This window comes from Triticum aestivum, chromosome 4D, assembly GCF_018294505.1.
Source record: "Triticum aestivum cultivar Chinese Spring chromosome 4D, IWGSC CS RefSeq v2.1, whole genome shotgun sequence".
Taxonomy (NCBI): domain Eukaryota; kingdom Viridiplantae; phylum Streptophyta; class Magnoliopsida; order Poales; family Poaceae; genus Triticum; species Triticum aestivum.
The window spans coordinates 7,853,798-7,881,061 of record NC_057805.1 but is presented as its reverse complement, the minus strand read 5'-3'; the positions used below and the strand labels follow the sequence as shown (position 1 = coordinate 7,881,061).

General features: G+C 45.5%; 3 protein-coding genes across 4 annotated transcripts; 2 read left to right on the top strand and 1 right to left on the bottom strand.

The window, feature by feature from the left end:
* Window positions 1-26: 26 nt before the first annotated feature.
* On the top strand, window positions 27-4,106 carry LOC123095651 (BTB/POZ domain and ankyrin repeat-containing protein NPR3). Its single transcript, XM_044517189.1, has 4 exons — window positions 27-1,454; window positions 1,646-2,426; window positions 2,810-3,001; window positions 3,576-4,106. Exons 1-4 carry the CDS (start codon window positions 912-914, stop codon window positions 3,848-3,850), a joined length of 1,791 nt encoding a protein of 596 aa, XP_044373124.1. The 5' UTR covers window positions 27-911; the 3' UTR covers window positions 3,851-4,106.
* Window positions 4,107-11,322: 7,216 nt separating this feature from the next.
* On the top strand, window positions 11,323-15,113 carry LOC123095648 (TLC domain-containing protein 4). The gene is made up of 9 exons (XM_044517186.1): window positions 11,323-11,604; window positions 12,212-12,343; window positions 13,070-13,158; window positions 13,263-13,398; window positions 13,602-13,676; window positions 13,875-13,996; window positions 14,081-14,156; window positions 14,420-14,479; window positions 14,587-15,113. Exons 2-9 carry the CDS (start codon window positions 12,230-12,232, stop codon window positions 14,713-14,715), a joined length of 801 nt encoding a protein of 266 aa, XP_044373121.1. The 5' UTR covers window positions 11,323-11,604; window positions 12,212-12,229; the 3' UTR covers window positions 14,716-15,113.
* A 172-nt stretch (window positions 15,114-15,285) lies between these two features.
* LOC123095649 (ras-related protein Rab5A) lies at window positions 15,286-20,433 on the bottom strand. 2 transcript variants are annotated; one of them, XM_044517187.1, is made up of 7 exons: window positions 20,244-20,433; window positions 19,569-19,646; window positions 19,309-19,476; window positions 18,224-18,272; window positions 17,628-17,701; window positions 15,901-15,994; window positions 15,286-15,766 (listed from the first exon to the last, which is right to left on the bottom strand). In XM_044517187.1, exons 1-7 carry the CDS (start codon window positions 20,283-20,285, stop codon window positions 15,624-15,626), a joined length of 648 nt encoding a protein of 215 aa, XP_044373122.1. In that variant the 5' UTR covers window positions 20,286-20,433; the 3' UTR covers window positions 15,286-15,623. The 2 variants fall into 2 exon arrangements, with proteins under 2 accessions (XP_044373122.1, XP_044373123.1); XM_044517188.1 differs by having other exon boundaries at window positions 15,286-15,736.
* Window positions 20,434-27,264: the final 6,831 nt, after the last annotated feature.

Genomic DNA, 27,264 nt, shown 5'->3' with positions numbered 1-27,264 from the left:
CAGGTCGTCGCTTCCGCCGGTACACACACACACACACAGTGCCGACTTGGGCCTCGCTCCGATCCCCGCGGTGATTTTCTCGGACTAGAGTATTCCTTCCTCCCACGACTATTCTCCCGGCGACGTCACCGCGGTGACGTCCGGTAAGCCGGTCACCGCCCCCGACGGGCCGTGACCCCATCACACCCCTCACCTCACGCGCACCACCCAAGCAAATCCCGCACGTTCCTGCGTGTGTGGTATCTCGCAGAAGCAGCCAAGAGAAGTGAGGAGGGGACTAAAAATAATCACGGCGCGCGCCGCGGATAATCCTTTTCCGGGCAGCCAGCCGCGAAATTTCCCGATAAGAGCAGCCGCGGGCGGCGCTTCCGCGTTTGGTTCGCCACACTTGCTTGCAGATTAGCCGCTGCGGCTTCCCCTTCTCGACCAACTCCAAAATCCGCGGCGTGCGTACCGGCCGTTCCGTTCCAGCTTCTTGTGCCTGTTGTGGCAAGAAGAAATCCGCGCTGTTTGGGGCCTCGTTTGAGCAGGAGTATCCTCGCTTTTTCCTGTTGGGAGTTCCTGCTTGCTGCTCTGCCCTTTCGTCGGGTTTCTTGGAAGAGATTCATGCTTCCTTCGTGACATCTTGTCATCTTTTTTGCTTGATTTGCATGGTTTTCTTGGGTTCTTGCCGGAGGATTTGCCCCTTTTAGAGCTCGGATTCCTCCGCAAGATCCACCACTTCCGCAATCATTTGAGCTCGTGCGGTTCAATCGTGGGAGCATGGGACAAAAGCTTCTTCCGTCCTTGGGGACAAAGGCTTGTGCTCGGATTTGACACCATGCCAAGCATCATCAAGTAGACGCGAGCGAGCTTCTAGAACCTTCTGCTAGCTTCCTCCTGCCCACTCCCCGTCCACGCGACATACATACATGGAGACGTCGACCGTCACCTACTCCTCCTCCTCGCCGCCCCCTTCCTCCTCGCCGCCGCAGCAGGCCGAGCAGGCCGCCGACCTCGACGCCGTCAGCCTCGGCCGCCTCAGCGCCAACCTCGAGCGCCTCCTCGACCCGGCCTTCCTCAGCTGCGCGGACGCCGACGTGGTCCTCGCGGACGACGCCGGCGTCGTCGGCGTCCACCGCTGCATCCTCGCCGCTAGGAGCGGCTTCTTCCTCGACCACTTCTCCAATAGGCTCGCCAACCCCGCCGCCGGCGAGAAGGAGAAGGAGAAGGAGAGGCCGCGGCTGGAGCTCGCGGAGCTGGTCCCGGGCGGGCGCCACATCGGCCGCGACGCCCTCGTCGCCGTCCTTGGGTACCTCTACACCGGCCGCCTCAAGCCGCCGCCGCGGGACTCCGCGGTGTGCGTGGACGAGCGGTGCCCGCACGAGGCCTGCCGCCCGGCGATGGACTTCGTGGTGGAGTCCACCTACGCCGCCTCCGGCTTCCAGATCTCCGAGCTCGTCTCGCTCTTCCAGGTAATAATAATCAGCAACAGATACTACCTCTGACAAGCTGAACAACACATACATATACACCTGACGATGCATTGCTACAGTTATGTCAGGAATGAAATACAAATACTGCAAATTGTTCATCATTTCTGGTGAAAGAAAAGAAATTTGTTGATCAGTGAATCACCCAAATGTGAAGAATTTTGATTTTGCAGCGTCGTCTGTCCGACTTTGTAAACATAGCTCTGGTGGAGGACATAGTGCCCATCGTTCACGTTGCGTCCACCTGCCAGCTCCATGAGCTGCTCAGCCAGTGCATTCAAAGGATTGCAGGATCGAATGTCGACAGCCGGTACCTCGAGAAGGAGCTTCCAGACGAGGCATTTGCCAAGGTCAAGGAGTTCCGGCGATACTCGCTGCACGACGATTCGGACGAGTTCATCCTGGACCCTGAGCACGCCAAGAAGGTCAGGAACATCCACAAGGCCCTGGACTGTGACGACGTCGACCTGGTCGGCCTGCTCCTGCAAGAGTCTGCGATCACCTTGGACGATGCATTGGCCATACACTATGCCGCCGCCTATTGCGAGCCCAAAGTGCTAGCTTTGCTCTTGAAGCTGGACCCTGCCGGTGACTGCGTAAACGTCAACCTGAAGAATGACAGTGGGTACACACCATTGCATTTGGCTTGCATGAGGCGGGAGCCGCAGATCCTTCTCTCGCTTATCGAGAAGGGCGCGTCCGTGGTGGAGAGGACGCACGATGGGCGCGACGCGCTTACCATCTGCAAGAGACTGACAACAGAGAAAGACTGCAACAAGAAGCTTGAGAAATGCAAGGAGAGAAGCAAGGCTTACTTGTGCATTGACATCCTTGAGCAGGAGATCAAGAGGAAATCCTTCATCTTCGAGGAGCTCCTTTCGGCAGAGGTTTCGGTCGCCACACCTTTGCTGGTTGACAATTTCCACATGAGGCTCATAAACTTGGAAAACAGAGGTTTGCACATTTTACTTTGGTTTAATATATATTTTGTAGTTGGACTTCTCAGTAAGACCATAGTGAGGTGTATTTGCGCTTGTGATGTTTTAATATATGATCTCATGGTAGAGAGAGTTTTGACAATTCGGTGCTCTTTTCCTTCTCTTGAATTTAGAAGCACAGGTTTCTGACAGGCTTAGTTTTTTCTTAGTAGTATTTGCTATTTGTGATAGCGATACGCTCCAGTTACTTGCTATGTTGTGTAGCACAAAAGGAGGAAATCTAATACTGAAAGCAGTATCAGCAGAGTTATACTGCTGTTACCTTTTCTTTTCCTAGCTAGAAAGAAGCATACAGTGCTTAAAATCATTGCTAAAAAATATTTGTGTGTGTCTATGCAGTTGCCTTTGCAAGAATATTCTTCCCTTCTGAAGCCAAGCTTGTCATGCGTATAGCACAAGCAGATTCAACCGAAGAGTTTGCCGGTCTCACGTCAGCTAATTTCAGTAAACTGAAGGAGGTTGACCTAAATGAGACCCCTACAATGCAGAACAGGAGACTGCGGGAACGCCTTGATGCCTTGACAAAGACAGGTGATTTAAACATAATCATGCATCTGTTATAAAATGGGTATTGCTTCAGCATTTCTCCTTGCTAATAGATTTACGAATCTTCGAGCAAAAATTGGCTAGTTTAAGGAGCTCCAAATATTTTTACTCGTGAATACAATTTTGAAGTATAACGAAGAATACATTAACAGCCCAAGGTATCGTCATGTACCATTTACAGGATAGTTCAATCTAGTAGGATAGGAACTAACTAAAGGGCAGATTAGATTGCCGTGGGTATGCGATGATGGCTTTCATGACCTAGCATACAAGATTTGATTTGGCTTAGGTTCTGATCAACGAAAACGCGTTTGCTTGAACTAACCGATATGTGGTCTTCAATTTTGCTTTTACATTAAATTTTCTTTACCATACGTCCCCTCAACTTACATTACCTGTTTTGCTTTAAGATACAGAACCTATTTGCAAATAGGAGACTTATGCAAACCCCTTATAAACTCTTCCAGTACTCTTCTTTATGGATAAATGTGTCACATGGTAACTGGTGCTATGTAGTCTGTATTTTTTTTTATTAAATAAACTTGTGTTTCTGTTTCAGTTGAGCTAGGGCGAAAGTACTTCCCGCATTGTTCGGATGTTCTCGACAAGTTCCTCATGGAAGAATCCACCGATCTGCACTTCCTTGAAAGCGGCAGTGCTGAGGACCAGTACACCAGGAGGACGCGCTTCTCTGAGCTCAAAGAGGATGTGAGGAAGGCCTTCAGCAAAGACAAGGCCGTTGCAGCCATAGCCTCATCGACGTCCTCGTCTTCGCCGAGGGGTGATGGAAAGGTTAGTAGACATGGTCACAAGAAGGCGAGGCTGTCGCGGTGATATGTATGCTCGATGTCGCCAAGTCGGTAGGTTAACGACGGATCCGTCGAGCGCAGGCGCGTGATGGCTTCGGAGAGGTGGGGTGGGGGGAAGCTAGCAAGGTTTTGTTGACAGTTTGTAGTGCAGTGAAACCATGTATGTAGATGTATGTAACCAAGCAAGCATATCGGTTCTAGTTTGTTTGTTGCTTGGTGCATTTCTTGTAGTTTACTGTGGTTTGACATGTGACAGGCTTCAGTAGATGATTTTTAATCGCCGGTGACCGCTCTTCACAGTCATTGTATCCATCTTGCATGCTCAGGCCTCTTGGTAGGATCAAACTGATTTTGAAGGTTCGTTTGAAGGTTCAGGCATGATGAATATGCATGGACTGCTAATCTTGAGAACGCCAGGGATTTGTGCATAAACATGAAACATCAACAGTAGTGTTGGTGATCGAAAACACGCACACCCATGCAGATAGTGAATTCGATCAAAGAAAAACTAGGAAAAAATTAAAAAAAATGGATTTTTGGTACATCAAACATTTGTCGACCATTCTACTCATGCACGATGTTTTTGTGAGGAATGACACCCTAGTGAAGTGGAATGACACCCTAGTGAAATAAATACAATCCCACCCTACTATTCCTTGAAACAATATTTTCGAATGTAGCTTTGATTTTGTCATTTTTTTTTGCTGGAATATCAAGGGTGTCGTTTCTTTGTGAAACTTTATATGCTACTCCCTCCGTCCCAAAATATAAGAACGTCTTTCATACTAGTTTAGTATGAAAAACGTTGTTATATTTGGGACAGAGGGAGTAGTATACAAGTCAGCCATGTATGTTATGGGAAAGAAATCAGATTTTATTATTTATTTTTTCTATTTTTCTTTTCTTTTCAATTTTGGTATTCCCAAGGAGTTTCCATGGAACCATGTTCCAAAAATCCGCATCCCATCAGAGATGCTCTTGAAAAGGTCATGCGACCATTGAAATATTGGTCTCTGCCCTAAAATCAGAGGGCAAAAGGAAGGCAGATGGATACTCCCTTCGTTCCGAATTACTTGTCACAGAAATGAATATATCTAAAACTGAAAAATGTCTAGATACATCCATTTCTATGACGAGTAATTCTGAACGGAGGGAGTAGATAGAAAGATATGCTTGCTAGATAATTGTTGCTGTTGCAGCCAAGTGCTACCGGGTATCCGTTCCGTTCCAGGTCCAGCGGTTGGTTGGTGCTGTGGCGGAAGAGAGAGAAAAGGGATAACGCCCGTGTGGTCGCGCGTCCGTTTCGTTTGCACGGGACGATCGAGATTCGGGAGCACTTGCCGCCCACTAACCTAACCCGACTCCATCGTGGCCCCTCTTGTCTCGCTGGAGCACATGCTGGCCGCTACCCGTACCGCTGTCCACAGGCAGGGCTGCGCCATGTTCGTGGTAATGAGAGGCCCAGGTCAACCATATCCTATTACTACTAGTTTTTGAAAAATGTTTCTGGAACCGTTGTATTTCCGTTCACATGCAATGAATTTTACTGTACTACTAGGTTTTCTCCAGGAAGAAATGTTGGAAAGAGCGGGGGGAGAGGGGCGCAAGCGGCACCCCGGTTCATCCCGCGGAACTCATAATTTTTTTCAAACACAGTACAGATGCAATCGCTCATATATACGTGCATACACTCACCTCTATGAACGCACACACGCATACCCTACCCCTATGAGCACCTTTGAGAGACTGAGTTGGCATATCATCTTCAGATTTACGGAGCACCGTAAGTACCTCGTCGTCGACGGAAACGTCTCCTCCCACTGAAAGCGTATCGCTGGAAATCCTGAAATAAATTCAGGAATAATGCGAGCACCAGCACTTGAACCCTGATGGGCTGGAGATATACCATTATCCCTCTAACCGTCCATAATAAGTATAATCTGCTCATCATTTGTCCAGTAACATTGGTTCACGTGGCGACTAAAAGCATTCGGTGTGGCCAACGATCGATCGATCAGATCTATCAATGTCGTCTGCTTGCCAGATCCTACTCCGTTCCCAACAGTGACGCCACAACACTTGGCCAGTCTACCGGCTGGAGCTCCCGTGAAACGTTTTTCGGGTAAACTTTCACGTCCTATGATAAATTATTGAACATTTTTGTCCTTGGTTCGAAAGACCATGTGGCAGCAGAGTCAACAGTGCATTTCTCATCCAGCAGTTGATGTCCGAAAATATCTTCCGTGAGATGCATTGGCGGGGTTTCATCAACTGCCACCAAGTCGTTGTCTCCCTAATCATCATGTCCACTTGTCCACTGGTGAAGAAGCTCCCTCAAAAAAAAAAGAAAAAATGTCCAGATACAGTGACTTTTTACGACTGGGGCATATACGAATTTATTGTTTGAAACTTAGTTTCTTTTTTGCGTAGTTAGAATCGTATCTCAAGCTTTAGAATTTTTTAAAAGATTACAGAATGTGTAGGAACTACCGTTGTAAATTTCCATAAATGTTACTACTAGGATCATTTCTGCGCACTGTTCGCCCATCACAATTTGAGTTACGCACCAGCATCGCTGCAGCACCGGGCTACAGGCTATGTTGCGCGTAAATTCATCTTGCGGTTGTTTCTATAGAATGATTGTTTTTGTTTTAAAAGATTGTGGGAGCAAGTGTAACCCGGTCTCTTTTTCTTCTTCTTTTTTTGCGGGGAAGAGTTACCCATTCTCAGTGCCAATGATGTCCGCTCTGCACTAGTGATTGCTCATACTCGGGTGAAGTGTGGTTGCGAATCCTCGGGGCGACGCCTTTCATCTGGCACACGATGTAGTCCACTCTTACGACGTGTTTGGTTTAGGACAGATGGAGTTAACCACCACTAGTGCCTTTTTTGTCCTGTATAGAGCCATGGTAGACACAAGCTCTGCAAATGAATGACCTGCAAGTGTGTAAACCGAGCCCAACGTCACCATCTTTGAAGAAGAGCAAATAAGCACAATTTTCTGTGCTCCCAGAGTTTTCCTTGTACGGTTACGGTAGTCGGTGAGCACGGTGAAGCGCTCTGGGCGTAGACCCGGCTCCTTGATGCCCTTCGGCTTCGCCGGCGATGTCACTGTTGTGATGTAGACCCGGTTGCGTGTGACTTGTGTCCGGGTGTGGACTCGATCGCTCATTACCCTTGGGCTGCACTGATAACCTTGATGCGTCATGGATGATCTTGGTTGATTTGGAGCTCTTCGTTTGTGGTGGTGGTGTTCTTGTGCAGCCGTCTGTTCGTGAGGACGATGGAAGATGATGGCATTTTGGTCCTTTTTCTTTTTGCTCTTCTTTTTGTGCCTGTTGTAATCTATTTCCTCTCATCCTTGTATTCCTTTGTAATTTCCCGCCTCTGCCGGCTCCGCAAACTTTAGAAGAAATTATAGAGTGGAGTAAAAAATGCATTGAAGGTGCAAGCCATCATCTTTATCCCCTTTAATTGTCCAACCCCCAATGTGTTAAGCGCATGTAAAAATTAAGAAGACCATGTACAATGTTGTTGGTCTTGATCACCGTGTGATAAGAGAGAAGCATTTTTTCTACTTTAAAATGCATTTAGTAGATAGAAATACATTTTTTATAAACAAATGTTAAAGTCAAGGACAACGCTAACGCCCACACGTGTGGCGGAAGCCAAACCCGCTCACACGCCCTATAACACACAGTCAATGCATGCATGTGGAAATGTTTTTGGATTTTTCTGTTTTTAAAATGTTTTATCTCTTAAATGAAAAATTCGATTGAAGATCCGTTTTCATCATTAAATCCCTCGCGACGAGGTCTTCAAAACTAGATCTTATATCAATATATTGCGATGAATTTTTTTTTAAAGTTGCCGCGTCTATTGCCGTGATGTTTACTCCGAAGTTGCCATGACATGTTTCAGCTATTTTCTTCTACATTTAAAAGTATATTTTGACATATTATAAAACGGGGAATTAAGAAACTAGACTTGCCATGCACCATAAATTAAAATTGCCATGATACATGCACTTAAAATTGCCATGGTTCATACAAAAAAATATTTTCATGATCAAAGTACTGGAATTGCCATCATAAAAAAACTAAAATTGTCATGATCTACAAACTAAAATTGCCACATGGCAACTTTAGTTTAAGCACTATGGCAACTATGGTGTAAACATCATGGCAGCTTTTGGGCAAAAAAAAATTCGTCAAAACATATCAACATGGGGTCTAGTTTTGAAGATCTCATCGAGACGGATTTAATGGTGAAAACGGATTTTTATTTCGCTTTTAATTAGGAAATAAAATATTTTTAAGCCGAAAACAAAAAAAAAACGGATGATGTCATCTGTTCATACATGGCAAAATAAGTGGTGACGGAGGCGTGTGGGCGATGTGCAAACGCCCACACGTGTGGTCGTCAGTTTTTTTTGAAAATCAAACGTACACCGTTCAGCAAGGGAAGGGAGTAGTGCGGTTGTTGGGACCGTTCGCAGCAACGAACTGTTTGTTGGCTGGGCGACATCCCCGCGCTGGCGAGGTGAACGGGTTGCTTCTGACGATTGTAACCTTTCCCGGAAAAGGACCATAAGACAAAAAAAAATACCAACCCAACGGCTAACCCTCGTTGGCAATTTTTTTATAGAAGAAAGTCCACGAGCACGCGTGTCAAAGCCGGGGCTTGAACTCGGGTGCCCCGTCCTCAGGACTGTGAGACCAAAAGGGAAAAAAAATACACGTAAAAAAAATGGGCAAGAAGAAGAAGAGAGCCGGAGGCACCGACACCGACATTTACGCGGACACGACGAGTAGTAGGTGCGCCGGCACGCGCGAGCCACATCATTTATTTTTTTCCTTTAATTTTGTTATTACTTCTCAGGCGAGTTGAGCTGCGCACGTCTCGGCGCCGTGGACGGATGGACCCGCGCCTCGGGGGTTTGCAGTGGAAGCGACGAGGGCCCGTGGTCGAGTCGAATCCAATCCACCCCCACCCCCACCCCCACCGGAGAGACCGGCTTTGCGTGGCTCGTGCGCCCCCCGAAGCTAGCTAGCTACCCCATGTGATCCTCTCTCGGTCACATGTACAGCTGTCGGTAAACAAATATTGTTGCCCTCTCTCGGTCGAACGCCCGATGATGACGATGATGCATACGTACACAAGAGCGGCATCGGCACAAAGCGAGACCGTGATGTGCGGCGCACGCAGGCGTACTACAAACGTACGTTCCATCATGGCGGAGCGGCGCGGACGGTTGGACGCGAGCGGGCGAGGCGACGCGGGCTCGCCGAGTCTCCAGTCCAAGGAAGGCACCGAGACACCTGGGTTTGCGCGCCGTGTTCGCCCGTCGTCGCCTCTGAATGGACTCCACCCATGCGCCACCACAGCAGCCAGCCGAGACTGCGTTGCACGCCACGGCACGCACGGGCACGGTCGGGCCGTCGTACGGCCCGCACAACACGACCTACACACTATACGTACTAATCACGTAGCGGGCACGCAAGTTCGATACGTCGATTTCGGGTGCTACATTCATTAAGTGCCATGTACGTACTCTCTGTTCCCTTGAAGCGCGGCCCGAGATGAACCTGCACGGCTTGTCCAATCTCCATCATGCTGGCATCACCCAACTCCCAATGATATGGTAACAAGGCTATATATGGGTGGAAAGTCAAACATGACCAACAAGGCAGTACACCCTCCATTCCAAAATATAGTGCGCCCGCGCTTTTCGAGGTCGAACTTTGACCATAAATTTAACGAACGAGACCGACTGCGGCGGGTGAAAAAATTACATAATTAAAAACTTCTTTCGAATACGAATTCACTAATATAATTTTTGCTCCCGCCGCAATCAGTCTTGGTAGTTAAATTTACAGTCAAAGTTGAAGCACGGAGATAGAGGAAGCACTACACTATGGAATGGAGGGAGTAGTTGTTAGTACTCCCTCTGTTCCTAAATATAAGTCTTTTTAGACATTTTAAATAGACCACAACATACAGATGTATGTAGACATACTTTAAAGTAGAGAATCGCTCGTTTTGCTCCGTATGTAGTCACTTGTTGAAATCTTTAAAAAGACTTATATTTGGAAACGGAGGAAGTACACAAAACCAACACAATTGAGGCAAGGTTTTCTCAAAAACCCAAGACTTTTTTCTCTCCCACCCCCACCGCGATGAGCTACCATGGTGATACCGATCTACCTCCTCATCTAAGAGATAACGTGTCCCCTCTCCCTCCATCGGTGACGGGGACCTCGCTGTTTTTGGACAGCCGTTGGTAGGGTGAGGTTTTTAGTTTAGGTTTTCGGTTTCAATTGTCGGCGGTGAGGTGTCGACGGCGTCATCGACGTACAACGAGGTCCTCCCACCCTCGTCCTCGATCCGATGGTGCTTCATGGCATTTGGCCTTCCCGCCAGAAATAAAAGTTTCTTGCAAACGGTTGGTTCGACCATTTCCAGCAGAAGAATTATTGAGGAGTAAATTGCACGAAACCACCACTTTGAAGGCTAGGTTTGCAGAAAACACTACGTTATATTTTTTTTTGCAAAAAACCCGTGTCTACCGTAATCATTTGCAAAAATCACTGATCGGCGGATTAGAACACTTTAAGTACGTTTATGACAGGTGGGTCCAGATTTTGCTGACATGGCATAACGGCTCGGCTGAGACGGCGTTAGATCGTAGACACGGTGTTTTTTGCAAAAAAAAAAAAAAATGTAACGTAGTGTTTTCTGCAAACCTAGCCTTCAAAGTGGAAAGTTAGTTCACACACGGCTTCCATGAAAAGAGGAGGATGGTCTAGCTCCCCGACGGGATTTGTTAAATTTAACGTCGATGCTTCTTTTGACCACGACCTTCTCAGGGGTACGATCGGGCCGGTTTTAAGAGATGACAAAGGTAGGTTCATCGGCGGGGGAAATGGTAAGATTGACCGGTGTGCAGATGTGTTGATGGTTGAAGCTTTGGCGTTAAAATTTGGCCTACCGCTTGCGCAAAGGACCGGTTGTAACCGCATAATTATTAACTCGGATAATATGGAGGTGATCGAGACCATGAACGAAGGAGGACGATCGTCGGGGGCAGCAGCTGCAATTTTTTATGACTGTTTTCACTTAGCTTGCGATTTTCCTATTTCTAGATTCGAGCATTGTAATCAACCAGTGGCTTATGTGATGCCTTCGATGTGAACATGTTACATTTTATGGGGATAATATAGCCGGCGGTTTCAAGAAACCCTAGCTCCGAATGCGGCGATTCCGCGCCACGTAAAATGACCCTTTTGCCCCTCCCACCGCCGAGCTTTTCGGCGTGCCACACACACAATGATTAGCGGGAACCCTCTGCAATCAGTCAGCTCCCCTCTCCCCCACACAACCACACGAAGCCAGCTCGATCTCACTTGCTAAAGAGTGCTAAACTACTGGTCGACACGACGGTTTATCGCACCAAATCAGTATTCAATGCGGTGGTTACAAATGTGGCAAAAGGTCGGATGGATGGGTGGTGGCACCGAGCTTTTCCTTCTTCAAGCAACATATTTTTCCTCCCCTGTCCGCTTCGCTCGCCAGCCAGCCGCTCTGCTCTCCCCCTCTCCCTCTCCCTCTCCCTCTCCCCCACCTTCGTCGTGCTCGCCGCCAGCCCCGGACAGCGCCGGCCCAGCTCACCGGGAGGACAGCAATGGAGCGGGGCCTCCCCCCCGTCCCCGTCCCCGCGGCGCGCGTGTAGCGGCTATCCACGCTCCCTCCCCCCGCGCGGCTCCTCCCCTGCAAGAGGTGCGGATCGTTTCTTGGCTCCTGGCCCGGCCCTTTCTTGGCTTGTTGACCGGCCCCTCTCGCCCGGATCTCGCGCCTCCGCGGCTCCTCCTGCGATTTGGATTTGGCTGGCTTCCTCCGCCTGCTGCTGCTGCTGCTTTCGGGGGTGGGGTTTCTTGCTCTTCTTCTTGGGGGCTTCTGTTCCCCTTTTGCTCCACTGTTGACGCGGCGTGCTCCTTTTGGCCGTTTGGTAGCGCGCGGCTGCATTATCCCCGCGCGTGGTGCCCCCGCGAATGGAGATCCGCCCGCCCTGCTGATTTGTTCCGGCAAGCGCCGAGTTCGTCAATGCGCTCGCTCACAGGCACGGAGGCCGTGCGCCATGGTTCGATCACCATCGATTTGTCAGGAGCGCGTCTGATCAGATTGGGGCTTCTGCCTTCTCGACCGGGTCAGGGGAAACGCCAATGGGGATAGATAGCTTTCCGCGATGATCATAGCAAGCCGTCTAATAGTAGTAGTAGTGCGTGTTGGAGGCAGCGCGTGCGAGATCCGCTCGGGGTGTTCCGTGGGATGCTGAATGAGCGAATGCAGGTTCATCCTCTCAGCGTATTTTTCTGTGACGATGCAGCTGTTTTGATCCGCGACCATGGCGATGGCGGCCTACAGCAACCAAGCGCAGGCGATGATGAGGGACTACCTGCTGGCCGACCCGCTCGTCCCCTACACCTCCGTGCTCATCGGCGTTTTCCTCTGCAAGATGGTACTAATTTCATCCATCCCTGTGGTTTCTAAGTTAGGATTGAATTGGTGATTGTAACCCTCTGCTACATGTTTCTGCCTTGTTGATTTGTTCATGAGAACATCGGTTGGTTATATCGAAGAGCTTTGGTTACACCATGTGCTTTTTACACCACACCCCTAGGAAATAACACTAGGGCGCCCAGTATTTATGGCAGGCTAGTTGCCACAAATAGGACTAGAATAGATATTGGTCTGTTATAACAGAACTAATGGTCTTAACTGTGCACACAAAAATTAATTCTTAGTACTACTTCCTTTTTACAGTTAAAGTCCTGTTGAACATAGTACTACTAATTTTTCCTCTTCACCATACATATTCTTGATATTATTGCAATTTTAACTTTGTATGCTTTAATAAGTCTGCGAAAGTTTAAACACCCTTAAAATCCAACAAATATCTCTCAAGTTGAATCAACTTGTGTTCCTTTTGTTCATTTAAGGACATAGAACAAGACAAACTTGGGGTTGGGAGTAGGTGACTTAACCGTAGGTGACTCAACCTTCAACCATATTTTTCCATCTTCGTCAACGACTAAACAATTTTCTCAGAACTTCTAAATGTGACACAATTTACTTACATCAGCATCCGCTGGCTGCTGTCTATATAAATTTACACCAGCGTCAACCACTTTTGATGCCACAAACCAGTTTCTTCCTGTGACAAAGGTTATGTTTTATCCTGTAGGCTTATGACCTCACACGGATACTGAGCTCGTTTTACTTCAAGGGCTATTCTTCTTTGACAAAAATACAGCGTGTTGAATGGAACAACAGGTCGGTCTTACAGCTAGCTAGTACATATATGTTGCTCCAGGCATGATATTTTCTTTTCATAAATCTCATAGTGGCAAACTGACAACCGATTATACCTGTTTCAGGGGTATGTCCAGTGCACATGCGATCTTTATCGCAGCAGTATCAGTATATCTTGTTGCATCTACAGATCTTTTCTCCGATCGACTTAATGGGCCTATTACATTCCGCAGTTCGATCATCTCCACCTCTGCATTAGGGGTACTGGCTAACCCTCTTAACATGTACTCCCTCCGTCCCATAATATAAGAGCGTTTTTTATACTACACTAGTGTCAAAAATGCTCTTATATTATGGGACGGAGGGAGTACTTGTTATGATTGATCACTAAAGTTTGTACTTTTATGCTCGACTTTTGTTTAATTGCTCAATTCACATGTGTGTCCTGGCTGCGTGCTTTACAGGTTTCTGTGGGTTACTTCATCACTGATCTTGCAATGATCTTCTGGTTGTTTCCTTCCCTTGGTGGAATGGAATATGTAGGTGACCAAATCTTATATATATGCAATTCGCTAGTGAACTAGATTTAACTTCAATCTAATTATACTGGAAAAATGTTCATATGCTATAATTTGGCAACGATTCGGTTCAGAATAAATTATTACTTGTCAACAGTCTCGAAATTTGCCAACTTGTGTGTGACTTGCAACTGTTATGGTTGTATGTTTCCATTTCAGGTACTCCATCATACTCTTTCTCTGGTTGCAATAGCTTACACGATGTTGTCAGGGGAGGGGCAGTTTTACACGTACATGATTCTTATTTCAGAAACAACCACCCCTGAAATCAACATGAGATGGTAAACAAGTGAATGAATTTCAACTTCTCTCTGAAATAATTTCTCCTGTAGTGTTGATTGTAATGCATTGTTCTTTATTTTAAGGTTCCTTGACACCGCTGGACTGAAGAAGTCGAGCGCCTACCTGATTAATGGTATTTTGATATTTGTTGTATGGCTGGTGAGTATTTCTTTGAACTGTCTTGAATGTTCTGTAAACAAAGAAAATCATGAAATTCAGTAAAACAGTATAATAAAGGGATCAGATCAGTAGAAATTGAAGAACTGCTTTACATTCATAATTTGTGAGTAACCTCATGCAGTCATATAGTTGCATTGACAAAGTAACTTCACCGCTTGGTTGTTATACTAGTAGGGTTCTTGCACTAGTATTTGGTGGTGGGATCTTTTCATTTGATCATAGCATTGGTCTACTTCTTTCAGGTGGCAAGGATATTTTTGTTCTTGTATGTATTCTACCACATCTATTTGCACTACAGCCAGGTACTAGAGATCTTCATTGAAATGTGCTAATTCAGTTTTCCTTAGTACACAACATCCATATGCCATCTGACACAATTTTACCTACTTCTCAATTGATTTCACAACAGATAATGAAGATGCACGCATTTGGTTATTACCTGACACTGACCGTGCCGTCGGTGCTCTTTGTCATGAACGCAATGTGGTTTATGAAGATTTTGAAAGGGGTGATGAAAACACTGTCGAAATGGTCATAATCGGATTAGGCTCTGCAGACCAGAAGTGCAACTTAACTGGGTGTTCCTGCTGTGCTGCACTGCGTGTGACCCGAATATGTGAAGTTATGAATATATGAATTAGGCTTTGCGGACCGGAAGTACAACGCCGACTTGGTTGGTGTTCCTGCAGTGCTGCTTGAGACCTTGATGTGCAAAGTTATGAACATATCGGCGTAACTAGGGAAAGTGAATATGTAAAATACTAGCAAACAAGTTAGATTAGGCTAAATCGCGCTATTTTCCGGTGAGCTGGGATTTCCTGGCATGTACTGAAGTTCCTATTCCAATCCTGCAATCTGTGTATACCAGGCCTGGAGATAATTCCATTGCACCTCTTTTCATACTAAATTTGATAATCTAATTTGAGATATTATTTATAAGCTGTTGTTATTCCTGGGATGTGTAAAAATGGGTAGATTTGTGTCCATGGTTGTTGCATTCCCCTGCACATTACCTGTTTCCTGGTAAAATTTTGTTATATTCGCTCTTCGCCGCAAAAAATTGGTTGAAATTTTCTGCAAATATTCTCCAAACTAATCCCATCGAACATAAAATTCCAACGCACACGATGCAGCTGTATTCTCTGTTGAATAGCCTGTTACATACTCTCTGAACATCAAACTTGGGGAGCAGACACAATCAAGCCACTTTGGAGGTAACTCTCGCTTACGAATTTTGGTATCTCACTTGCGATATCTGAAAAGGCATTCCAGTATGGGCATTTACATGACAAACGCATGAACAAAAAAGAAAAGACAGGCGGGCACGGTAGCGCTTAGACTATATCAGATAAGGCACAGGATCAAGAGGCGCTTTCAAGATAGTTTGTCGAGATTCCTCTCCCAAAATTTCTCACAGACGACGAATGTGACCAAATTTACGATGCTTCAGGAGGAGCAGCACGAAGCCGCGCTGACCACTCTCTCATTGGGTCTCTGGGAGAGAACCATCCCCGCTGCCTGTGGGTTCTGCGCCGCCTGCCCCTGCAGCAATCTCTTTGCTGCAATGGGAATCGATGAAACGTTAACATCTAAGTAAAAAAAGAAGACAAAAGTCAATGTTAAGGGGCAAAAGGTGGAGCAAGGTAATGGTGGACTGCACTGCGGCTTAGAGATTTTCGGTCCAGAAACCAACAGCCCAACAAACAATAGAAAGTGGACTCACCAATCTCATAAAATATGTCATTCACATTGGTTGCAGTTTTAGCAGAAGTTTCCATGAAGAAGAGGCCATTCTCCTGCGCATATGTCTTGGCTTCCTGCAGTAAATGAAGCTCATGTCACACATAAATATAGAACAGCTACCTCAGCTGATAAAAAACACCCACATCAAGTAAACCAAATGCTGCAGGCAACATGAAGTAGCACATTCTCTTGTCATAACATCACATTTCCTGCTTCCATACTCCCTCCGTTGCAAATTGTAAGACCCCGAGTAAGCATAAAAATTAAGGGTGCGTTTGGAACTTAGGAAAAAGTAGTTGTAGCCTTGCTCGGCAAGGAGGAGACATTTTTTGGGCAAAGAGGAGACATTTGGTAGGGAGATGAACAGTCTTGCTTTCCTTGGCATGGTTGCTCTTAACTGCCAATAAATTCTTGACAGCGCGGAGCGCCAAATCAGCTCTCTTGCGTGGGCAAGCAATCTGGTGCTACGTGAGAAACAACCAACTGCCTGTCGAACGTGAGGCTTTGATACCAAACTAAACACGAGTTTTGCTTTGTCCAATAATAGCTCAGCCTGGCTAGTTTAATCCCTTCCAGGTTGGGCAAAATGAGCTGTACAGATCATGAAAAGAGAGATGTGAAAATGACCAAGCTATCCTTCTCATAACTTCATATTCCCTGCTAGTCAGTGAGAGCATAGCTTACAAATGCACGAGAAGTGATAAATGGCAAAAACAAGAAACGCCAATAAATTCTCATATGCCTAATACTGTAAAAAGAGTTGGAAAAAATCATACTCCCTTCCGTTAGATTTCTTTCCAATCTTGCCCCTAATTAATTGCTGGGCTGTACTTAATTTTCCTAGTTGGATTCGAGGACATTGGGCTGTTAGTGCACTAGGTAATTAAGCCGGCACATGATTAAAGGAGGAAAGGGCTGTGGAGTCAGGGGTATTTTCGCCAAAACTAGTGCTAATTTCTCTCTGCGCCTTGCTTTCTGAATCACAGCAGAAAACATTCATGCCCTTCAGTATGCAATTCAGGGAGTGTGCCTTATCATTTGAAATGGTTGGTAGGAGTACCACCAAATTTACTAATAGTACTACCAAATCAATTTCCGCAAAACTAAACAAAACAGATAGCATGAACGTGCTGATAGTAGTAAATAATACTATAATAGTATCCTTGCCGTCTTTCATTTCTTAAACTATGTTTACATGCTGCAGGAAACATAAATACATTACTTTTGATGGTCTTGGCAAATGTGTAAAATTCGCTGTAACTAAAGCAAGCAAGGCACACCGTCTTCAAGAAAGAAAGCAGATATGTGCATCAGGATGTTTCACAGTAGGAAGTTGTGAAAACTAACGATGTGAACGTGTAATGTCAAGTATTTGCCTCCAAATTATAAGGTTCTGTGTAAATGTTACAACAAAACAGATTAAAATACAAGGTGGATTTAATGTGCTCACAGAGAGATTTTCTGTGTACAACTGTTGAACCCCAAATAAACAGAAATAAGAATGATATGATGTGATGCTGATAGTGCATATTATAGTATGAAAGGCAGATTATTTGAATTACTAGTTGACAACACCATATATATTTTCAATGGCAGCAAATTAAACCTCGGTGGAGTAGAACAGTGAAACATAGACAAAGTAATAATGCATGTACAATACTAGACTGGGAAGGTTGAAAGCAACCAGGAAGAAAATAGACTACATACCTCTATTTGAACCTCCCTCGCCTCGAGCAAATCAGCTTTGTTGCCAGCAAGAGCCACTACTGTATTCTGGTTTCCTACACCAATGAAAAGGCTAATTTAATATGTCTGCATTAACAAGCGACAAAACCTTTCACATGGCCCGATTCTGTTAACTATTACTCCCTCCGTCCCAGAATATAAGAGCATTTTTGACACTAGTATTTATACTACCATTAATCAGATCCAAAAGCACAAATATTTTCAGAAAAGATCCAAAATCACAAACGTGAAATGATCAAAGAACTCAAATGTGAGTATAAGTGGAAATTTATAATAACTTAAACATGATGATCTTTGTAGCCAAAATAGAAGTATAAACAAAACAAAGTGTGGAGACCAAATAAAACGCAGCTTAATTTCATAAACATGTGGATAACACAAACCTAAAGTGACTCAAACTGCGTATTAGTCTTATCATCAAATCCAGAAACACAGAGCACTTACAAAATGGATTTCGTACAAGCGAACGATTTGAGGAGCTGGTTAGTCATACAGTTACTGAGCGGACATGATCAAACATCAGGGATGACATGTCTTCAAATGATAAAGTGGAGTACCTTGAGCTTGAAGTTCTTGAACCCATTTCTTTGCTCGGGTGAAGGATGCCTGAAGGTAAAAATGTTAAAAGTTACATGATATCTTAATGGGATCATCCCTGCACTTAGTGGTAGCTATACTGCTTCTAGATTAAGTTAATCCTTTTTCAAGCACAGAATAGAATTACACCATGTACCCATGAAGCAGCAAACACAAAGTGCATATGTGGTACAAACATGCTAAAACAGAAGAGGTTCCATGATAACGAAAAACTCGTTGAAACAGCACCACAGCAAACATACATCCATAGTCGAGAACTATTTTGCGGAATACTGTGTATTAGCCGTCGACTAAGTATTATCAATGCCCGTTAACTATGGATTGTTGACCTCATGTGCAACAAAGGAATATAAACCATCCAATGTATTCCACGTGGATCAACCACCAGTAGCCAGTTAAATGCACCAGTACTTAAGTGTGTTAAAAGCTCAAAACTTTCAGAGAATGCATGGAAGTGAAACTAGATATATCTATCATGTTCTCACCAAGACCCACTCATTGCTGCCAGTAAACAACAAACTTAACCATCACCAAATTTTGCTAACTGCATTTATGGTGTCATCCATGCGAAATCGTAGCCCCTGCCATATTGTACTATTATGGAGTACGGCACCCTGCTTTTCTTCACAGGCATCCACTCTTTTGCAATACAAGGTAAGCAGGTGCAGGTCTACTTGAATAATGTTTTCTCTTCTCCATAGTTTTACTATCTCTCTTTCTCTTGGAACAGATTAGTGACTCAAGAAACCAAGTTGTCAGATTTCACCCAAGTGCCCATCGCTTCCCTCCACAAATTTTTGAAAGGGGTTCTGAGAACTAAATCACGCCATCTGGAAACTACCTTGCCTGACTTTACTGCCTCCACTACATTTGTTCTTCGTTCCCTTTTAATTCCCCAATTCAACTCACAACTCAAACATACTACTGTAAGGAGTCATACCCATTGTTCATTGGCCAAAGCAACTAAGATGTAAATAATAGGAGACTGTCATCGAGACCTATTATTTTATCACTGAAACAGGTAAGCCAATTCCATTTTACTAACCTGGTTCGAGATGTCATAGACAACTATAGCTGCGGCAGCACCCCTATAGTACATGGGGGCCAAGCTGTGATACCTCTCCTGCCCAGCAGTATCCCAGATTTCAAACTTCACAGTCTCGTCATTAACAGCCAAGGTTTGAGAGAAGAAAGCCGCTCCAATTGTCGATTCCTGAAGGCAAATAGACCAATACAATGATCATTTTTCAGAACAAAACCTACAGATATATTATGTTTAACAAAAGGAGTGTATTGACGACTTGCCTGGAACTCAACAAATTGTCCTTTTACAAACCGAAGCACCAGGCTGGATTTCCCAGCACCCACATCGCCAAGAAGAACCTGCAAATCCGAGCACAGTAAAACATCGGCATTTCACAGCCCACGAGATTCTAACAGCGCAAAATCAACATGTTTCACACTAAAGAAAGTAAAAGAAATAAAAATACTCGGGACATAATTTTGCGATTCGCCGTAAAACTCACCATCAAAATGGAATTTAGATATGAACTGAGAGCCATTTATGAGCTCAAAATGATAATGCTTGTGAAACATTTAAGTCAAGAAAAGAGAAATTAATGAGCATATCTTCACATACATTTGGCACCCCCAAAGACAGGAGTTAGGAGTAATATTTAAGACCCAAGCACTGCGCCCCTAATAAGCTAACAAAGACTGAAAAAGAAAGTGTGGCTACTGGCGCAGAACATATCTACTGGAGAATTCCCTAGCAAACATAATCTCACATGATATTATTAGCCGTCATAACGTCATAGTTCACTCGACCACTAAAAAGATTCAAGCAAAAACATACGATCGGGAGCACTCCCACGAGACATCACACCAAAACTAGCCAGATACTAGGTAGCGATCAAGATCCAGTCCGGGCGATTCGGTGGTCAATGGCTGCGGCCGGCTACTCGGGATTAGAATTCGCACCAGTTTGGCGTTGCGGATCTTGCTGCCGGCGCTGGCGGCCATCGGATTCGACGCCGGATTAGGGCTGTGTTCTCGCGGAACCTTGAGCCGGATCAAACCGCACGCGAGGAGGCGAATTGGGGAATTGGTTGTTGGCTCTGCGCGTGTGAAATGCGTTTCTCCTTATTTTTTGGCTTAAGAATATATTTTTCAGTCGAGCCCTTGTAGAGCTGTATAATTACACTTCCTTACGTCAACGCAAATCTTCGCTTCGTTTTTTTTTTCATGGTACTACATACATCTATATCATAAAGATCATAGTAAAAAAATAGCAGAACGCTATCCTTTGCACAAAGAACCGCTAGCCAAGAAGTAAAAATACAAACAAGACCGAAGAATCCTCTGAGCTTGACACCAACGTCCGTCACCTGCCTCTCGCACCACCACAGCAGCCACAAAAGGAAAAAAATGACGGATCACCTCCGTACACGAGCTCGACACGACTCCATCGCTGATATGCAGTTTTGCGGACATCCAAAGTGGCTTGCCAATAGAAGCGAAGCCATTGCCCTTAAAGGAATCAGACCGAGGGAACACCCCGGACACGCCATCGAACTCCAAATCTGACACCCCGCACGACTAAGACATCGGAGGAGGAAACCGTACCTGCTTGCCACGAACCACGAACACAGCACACGATCCACCATCTTCCGGATGCCGCCGATGCAGAGCACAATCTGCATCCGCTTCTGGACTACCTCCCAAGCTCCACACCGGTACTGGAGCAAACGACGGAGCCTGAGGACACAGGTCCACCACGATAATGCCGCCGTCGCCGCACCATGCTTGCTTGATCAGACTGCTTTCCAAATCCAACCCCAACGCGGATCGCTTTGTCAGGGAAATACCTATAAGAAAGGAAACTACTTCACAAACGATGCCTGCTGGACGATTCACACACGATATGTTAATCCATTGGCTGTATTGCAGCTAGTCCGTTGCATGGATGGTCTGATTTGCACTGTCGTCCAGCAATCGTCCAACATGCATCGTGTGCATAGCAGCACTAAAAAGACTACTTCGCTTCTGCTTCTCATATGCGCAATGCATTTCCCGTTTCTAAGAAAATACTCCATCCAATCCAGAATACACTATAAGAAGATTCATTTTTCTGAGTCAAATTTCATAAACTCTAACCAAATATATCATGACCATTTCTTTATATTAGAAAACAACCATACATACTGCATCATGAACCCAACGATGTCGGTTGGACGGATAAAATGTGTAGCTATGGCCCATGGGCCGAGAGGGCTTTTGCAAGTGTGTATGCAATGGAGTCGACTATTCCTTGGCATCTAAGTGAGGATTTGCCTAAAACATAATATCATAAATGAGGATACATGACCCCGCAAAAAAAGTGAGGATACATGTCTAGACTATAATGCACGAACCTTGCACCACAAAAACATGATTCAAGAACTCTAATTCTATTGTCCTATTCCTATTTGAGTTCTTCCTGTCTCGATCCTTGGATCCCTTCCCTCTCTAATCCGATTTCGCTTTCCAGAACAGGATAGGTCCATGACAAATCTTGGTATAAGAGTGCTACTTCTTGAGTTTGCGTTGGTTTTCCCTTGAAGAGGAAAGGGTGATGTAGCAAAGTAGAGATAAGTATTCCCCTAAGTTAAGAACTAAAGTATCAATCCAGTAGGAGAAGAACGTGCAAATCATCAATACCTGCACAAACAATCAAACACTTGCATCCAACGCGATAAAGGGGTTGTCAATCCCTTCACGGTCACTTGCAAAGGTGAGATCTGATAGAGATAGATAAATAAAAGATAAAATATTTTTGTGTTTTTTGGTTTATAGATCTGAAAATAAAATATTGCAATAGTAGATCGGAAACTAATATGATGGAAAATAGACCCAAGGGCCATAGGTTTCACTGGAGGCTTCTCTCATGAAGGCAAATAATACGGTGGGTGAACAAATTACTGTCAAGCAATTGATAGAAAAGCGCAAAGTTATGACGATATCCAAGGCAATGTTTATGCAATATAGGCCTCTTGCCTGCATCTACTACTATTACTCCACACATCGACCGCTATCCAGCATGCATCTAGAGTATTAAGTTCATAAAGAACGGAGTAACGCCTTAAGTAAGATGACATGATGTAGAGGAATAAACTCATGCAATATGATATAAACCCCATCTTTTTATCCTCGATGGCAACAATTCAATACGTGTCTCGCTACTCCTACTTTGTCACTAGGTGAAATCACGCAAGATTGAACCCAAAGCTAAGCACCTCTCTCATTGCAAGAAAAACCAATCTAGTTGGCAAAACCAAACCGATAATTCGAAGAGAAATACAAAAATACCAAACATGCATATAAGAATTAAGAGAATATTCAAATAATATTCATAGATAAGCTGATCATAAATCCACAATTCATCGGATCTCGACAAACACACCGCAAAAGAAGATTGCACCAGATAGATCTCTAAGAACATCGAGGAGAACATGGTATTGAGAATCAAAGAGAGAGAAGAAGCCATCTAGCTACTAGCTTGGACCCGTAGGTCTGTGGTAAACTACTCACGCTTCATCGGAAGGGCAATAGGGTTGATGTAGATGCCCTCCGTGATCGAATCCCCCTCCGGCAAGATGCCGAAAAAGGCTCCAAGATGGGATCTCATGGGAACAGAAGGTTGCGGCAGTGGAAAAGTGTTTTTCTGGATGCTTCTGGTGGTTATGGAATATATGTGAATATATAGGGCCAAGGGCTAGGTCAGAGGAGTCCCGAGGAGGTGGCAAGGTAGGGGGCTCCCCCTAGGGCGCGCTCTCCACCCTTGCCACCGCCTCGCGGCTCTTCTGACTTGGAATCCAAGTCCCCTGGGTGTCTTCTGGTCCAAGAAAAATCATCGTGAAGTTTTATTCCGTTTGGACTCCGTTTGATATTCCTTTTCTACGAAGCTCAAAAACAAGGAAAAAACAGAAACTGGCACTGGGCTCTAGGTTAATAGGTTAGTCCCCAAAATAATATAAAATAGCATATTAATGCATATAAAACATCCAAAACAGATAATACAACAGCATTGAACAATAAAAAATTATAGATACGTTGCAGACGTATCAAAGAGCCACCCACCGCTCTATGTTGCTGCTAAGGAGACCCAATTCCTTCGAGGCCATCATGCCCTAGACCATGGAAGGAGTAGTGGACAGGAGTCCATGACCACTGCGATGTCGAAGCAGCTCCATGATTCCTTCACAGGTGTGCAAGTGTTGCTCTCGGAGCTGAGAAAATAAGTCACCGACCCCGGCACAATGTTTCAGTATAATGAAGCGCAAACTAAGGCACTAGAGATTTGTATGAGGGGATTGGATAACACTCTCTACAACTTGCATCGGTTGGCCTCCACGCCGGCTCGTCCCTGCTACCATTGCCAACACCATTACAAATTGGGAGGATCTACCTCCGCCCCACCATCTCCGGCGTTGTCTAGGAGACGCTCCGGGGGTGTTGACCACTACGACGTCATGCTACACTAGGGTGACATCGCATGAGTCCTTGGGACCCCACTGCCGTCCCATGGAACATATATTCGACCATTGCACCTGATCCCTACATGTATGTTCATTATGAGGTATTCCAACCTTCTAGGGAGGTACACGCGAGGAGATAGTGAATCGGATGGTTGTTTCATTGTGTTGATGGTCAAAGAGCCTTCACCTTATGAGTTGTGTGATACCAATTCCCCTTTGTTTGATGTTGGTCAAATATCGGGCACAAAAAAAGGGACCAAAGGTAAGAGGACAAACCATGAAGATGTGTTGTTGTGTTAAGTTTGGTTGACCACAAGCATGATCTTATTTGTGGAACCGAGCAAAACGGCACAAAGTATTGGGGAGTGATACATCTCCAACGTATCTATAATTTTTTTATTATTCCATGCTGTTATATTATCATTCTTGGATGTTTTATATTCATTTTATAGCAACTTTATCTCATTTTTTGGGACTAACCTATTGGCATAGTGCACAGTGCAAGTCGCTGTTTTTTGCTTGTTTTTTACTTTGCAGAATATCCATATCAAACGGAGTCCAAACACAGCGAAACTTTTTGGAATTTTTTTTCTACCCAGAAGACAACTTGGGAGCCAAGAAAGTGTACGAGGGGAGGCCCGTGGGTCCCACAAGACACCAGGGCGCGCTAGAGGCCCCTGGCGCGCCCAGGTGGGAAGTGGGGCTCACGGGAGTCCTTTTGAAAGATCGTGGATGTCGCCTAGAGGGGGGGGTGAATAGGCGCTTTAAATAATTACGGTTTAGGCTTGAACAAATGCGGAATAAACCTAGCGGTTAATTTGTCACGCACAAAACCTACAACAACTAGGCTCACCTATGTGCACCAACAACTTATGCTAAGCAAGAAAACCTACTTAGGTGATAGCAAGATATGACAAGAAACAATATGGCTATCACAAAGTAAAGTGCATAAGTAAAGGGCTCGGGTAAGAGATAACCGAGGCACGCGGAGACGACGATGTATCCCGAAGTTCACACCCTTGCGGATGCTAATCTCCGTTTGGAGCGGTGTGGAGGCACAATGCTCCCCAAGAAGCCACTAGGGCCACCGTAATCTCATCACGCCCTCGCACAATGCAAGATGCCGTGATTCCACTAAGGGACCCTTGAGGGCGGTCACTGAACCCGTACAAATGGCAACCCTTGGGGGTGGTCACCGAACCCGTACACTTTGGCAACCCTTGGGGCGGTCACCGGTACCCGTCAAATTGCTCGGGGCGATCTCCACAACCTAATTGGAGACCCCGACGCTTGCCCGGAGCTTTACACCACAATGATTGAGCTCCGAACACCACCAACCATCTAGGGCGCCCAAGCACCCAAGAGGAACAAGCTCAAGGGCACCAAGCACCCAAGAGTAATAAGCTTCTCAACTTGTAACTTGCACGTATCACCGTGGAGAACTCAAACCGATGCACCAAATGCAATGGCAAGGGCACACGGAGTGCCCAAGTCCTTCTCTCTCAAATCCCACCGAAGAAACTAATGCTAGGGAGGAAAATAAGAGGAAGAACAAGAAGGAGAACACCAAGAACTCCAAGATCTAGATCCAAGGGGTTCCCCTCACATAGAGGAGAAAGTGATTGGTGGAAATGTGGATAAGGTTCTCCTCTCTTTTCCCTCAAAAACTAGCAAGAATCCATGGAGGGATTGAGAGTTAGCAAGCTCAAAGAAGGTCAAGGAGGAAGAACACGAGCTCTACGGATAAGGTTCATTGGGGAAGAAGACCTCCTTATATAGTGGGGGGGGGGACAATCCAACCGTTACCCCCCACACCAGCCCCGCAGAGAGCGGTACTACCGCTTGGCCAGCGGTACTACCGCTCCCCCTCGCGGTACTGCCGCTGGGCCTGAAGCGGTACTACCGCGGTGGTCAGGGCGGTACTACCGCATACGAGCGGTACTACGGCCCCCACTGCCGCGGCTAGTACCGTAAAACCCGACACGAAAAAAGACCCCTCGAATCGAGGCGGTACTAGCACGAGACCGCAGCGGTACTACGGCTGGGGGCTACCAGCGGTACTACCGCTCTGGAGCGGTACTACCGCTCCGGCCCGCGGTACTACCGCTAGGAAAGTAAAACTGCCATAACTTCTGCATATGAGCTCCGAATTGAGCAAACTCAAGCTTGTTGGATAGAGGAAGACGAGTAGCATCAAAACAGGGAGGGGAGGTATGCCAACAAATAGAGGAGTGAAACCTCCAACCGAGAAGAACCGGCATAACCTCCAACATCGAAAACATCATAGAAGATGCGAGTGAACTCCGTTTTCGATGAACTCGAGCTTGTCATCAAGATGACCATAAGCTCCAAAACTCACAAAGAGAAGAACCAAACAAGAACCAATAAAGATGATGCAAGGATGCAATGGTTTGAGCTCTCTATGAACGATACGATCAAGCTACTCATCGAGAGCCCCCCTTGATAGTACGGCAATCGATCCTATAACCCGGTCTCCCAACTACCATCATGAGACCGGTAAAATAGAAAACCTATCAAGGGCAAACCTTTGCCTTGCACATGGTCCACTTGAGCTAGATGATGACGATCTTGACTCCCTAAAGATGGACCACCTTTCTTGATTGCGTTGGCTCAATGAAGACTAGTTGATTGCTCCCCCATACTCCACTATGGGTGAGCCACCCTTCCGCACATCTTCACGAGTCCATTATCACCACAAAGGCTTCAAGCATTTGATCTCTTCGTGATGCTTTACTTGAACTTGCCCGCTTCACTTGAACTTGCACACCGCAACCATACCATGGGATCGCTTGATCCCTCGGTACATCTTGTGCGCTTTGTGTGTTGATCAACTTGATTCACTCTTGACTTAGTCTTGATCAACCTTGACTCTTTCCAACTCTCTTAATTTGGATGATGTCTTGAAGATAAACATGAATGATCACACAATCTTCTTCTTCAAGACATGCTTGCAATAAGCTCAACTCTCACATGACCAATCTTTGGATAATTCCTTAATAACACCTTGGTCACCACATAAACTCCTTGAAACCAACACATGGACTTCAAGAAGTGCCTATGGACAAATCCTTCAAATATAACTCAAGGCAACCATTAGTCCATAGAGATTGTCATCAATTACCAAAACCAAACATGGGGGCACCGCATGTTCTTTCACCTTTCCACCGTCTCTCAGCTCCATAAATACTCAAATATTCCAGAAACCGTAAGGGAGTCATCGAAACACAATTCCAGCCGCCGCAAGTTCCAGAACCACGAGATCCAATCTAGAGCCCTATTCCGGCACCTGGCCGGTGGGAACACGATCACGGATGGGTTAGTCATCCTCATTGGTGCTCCTCCGATGATGCGTGAGTAGTTTACCATAGACCTACGGGTCCGTAGGCAGTAGCTAGATGGCTTCTTTTCTCTTTTTGATTCTCAATATAATGTTCTCCTCGATGTTCTTGGAGATCCATTTGATG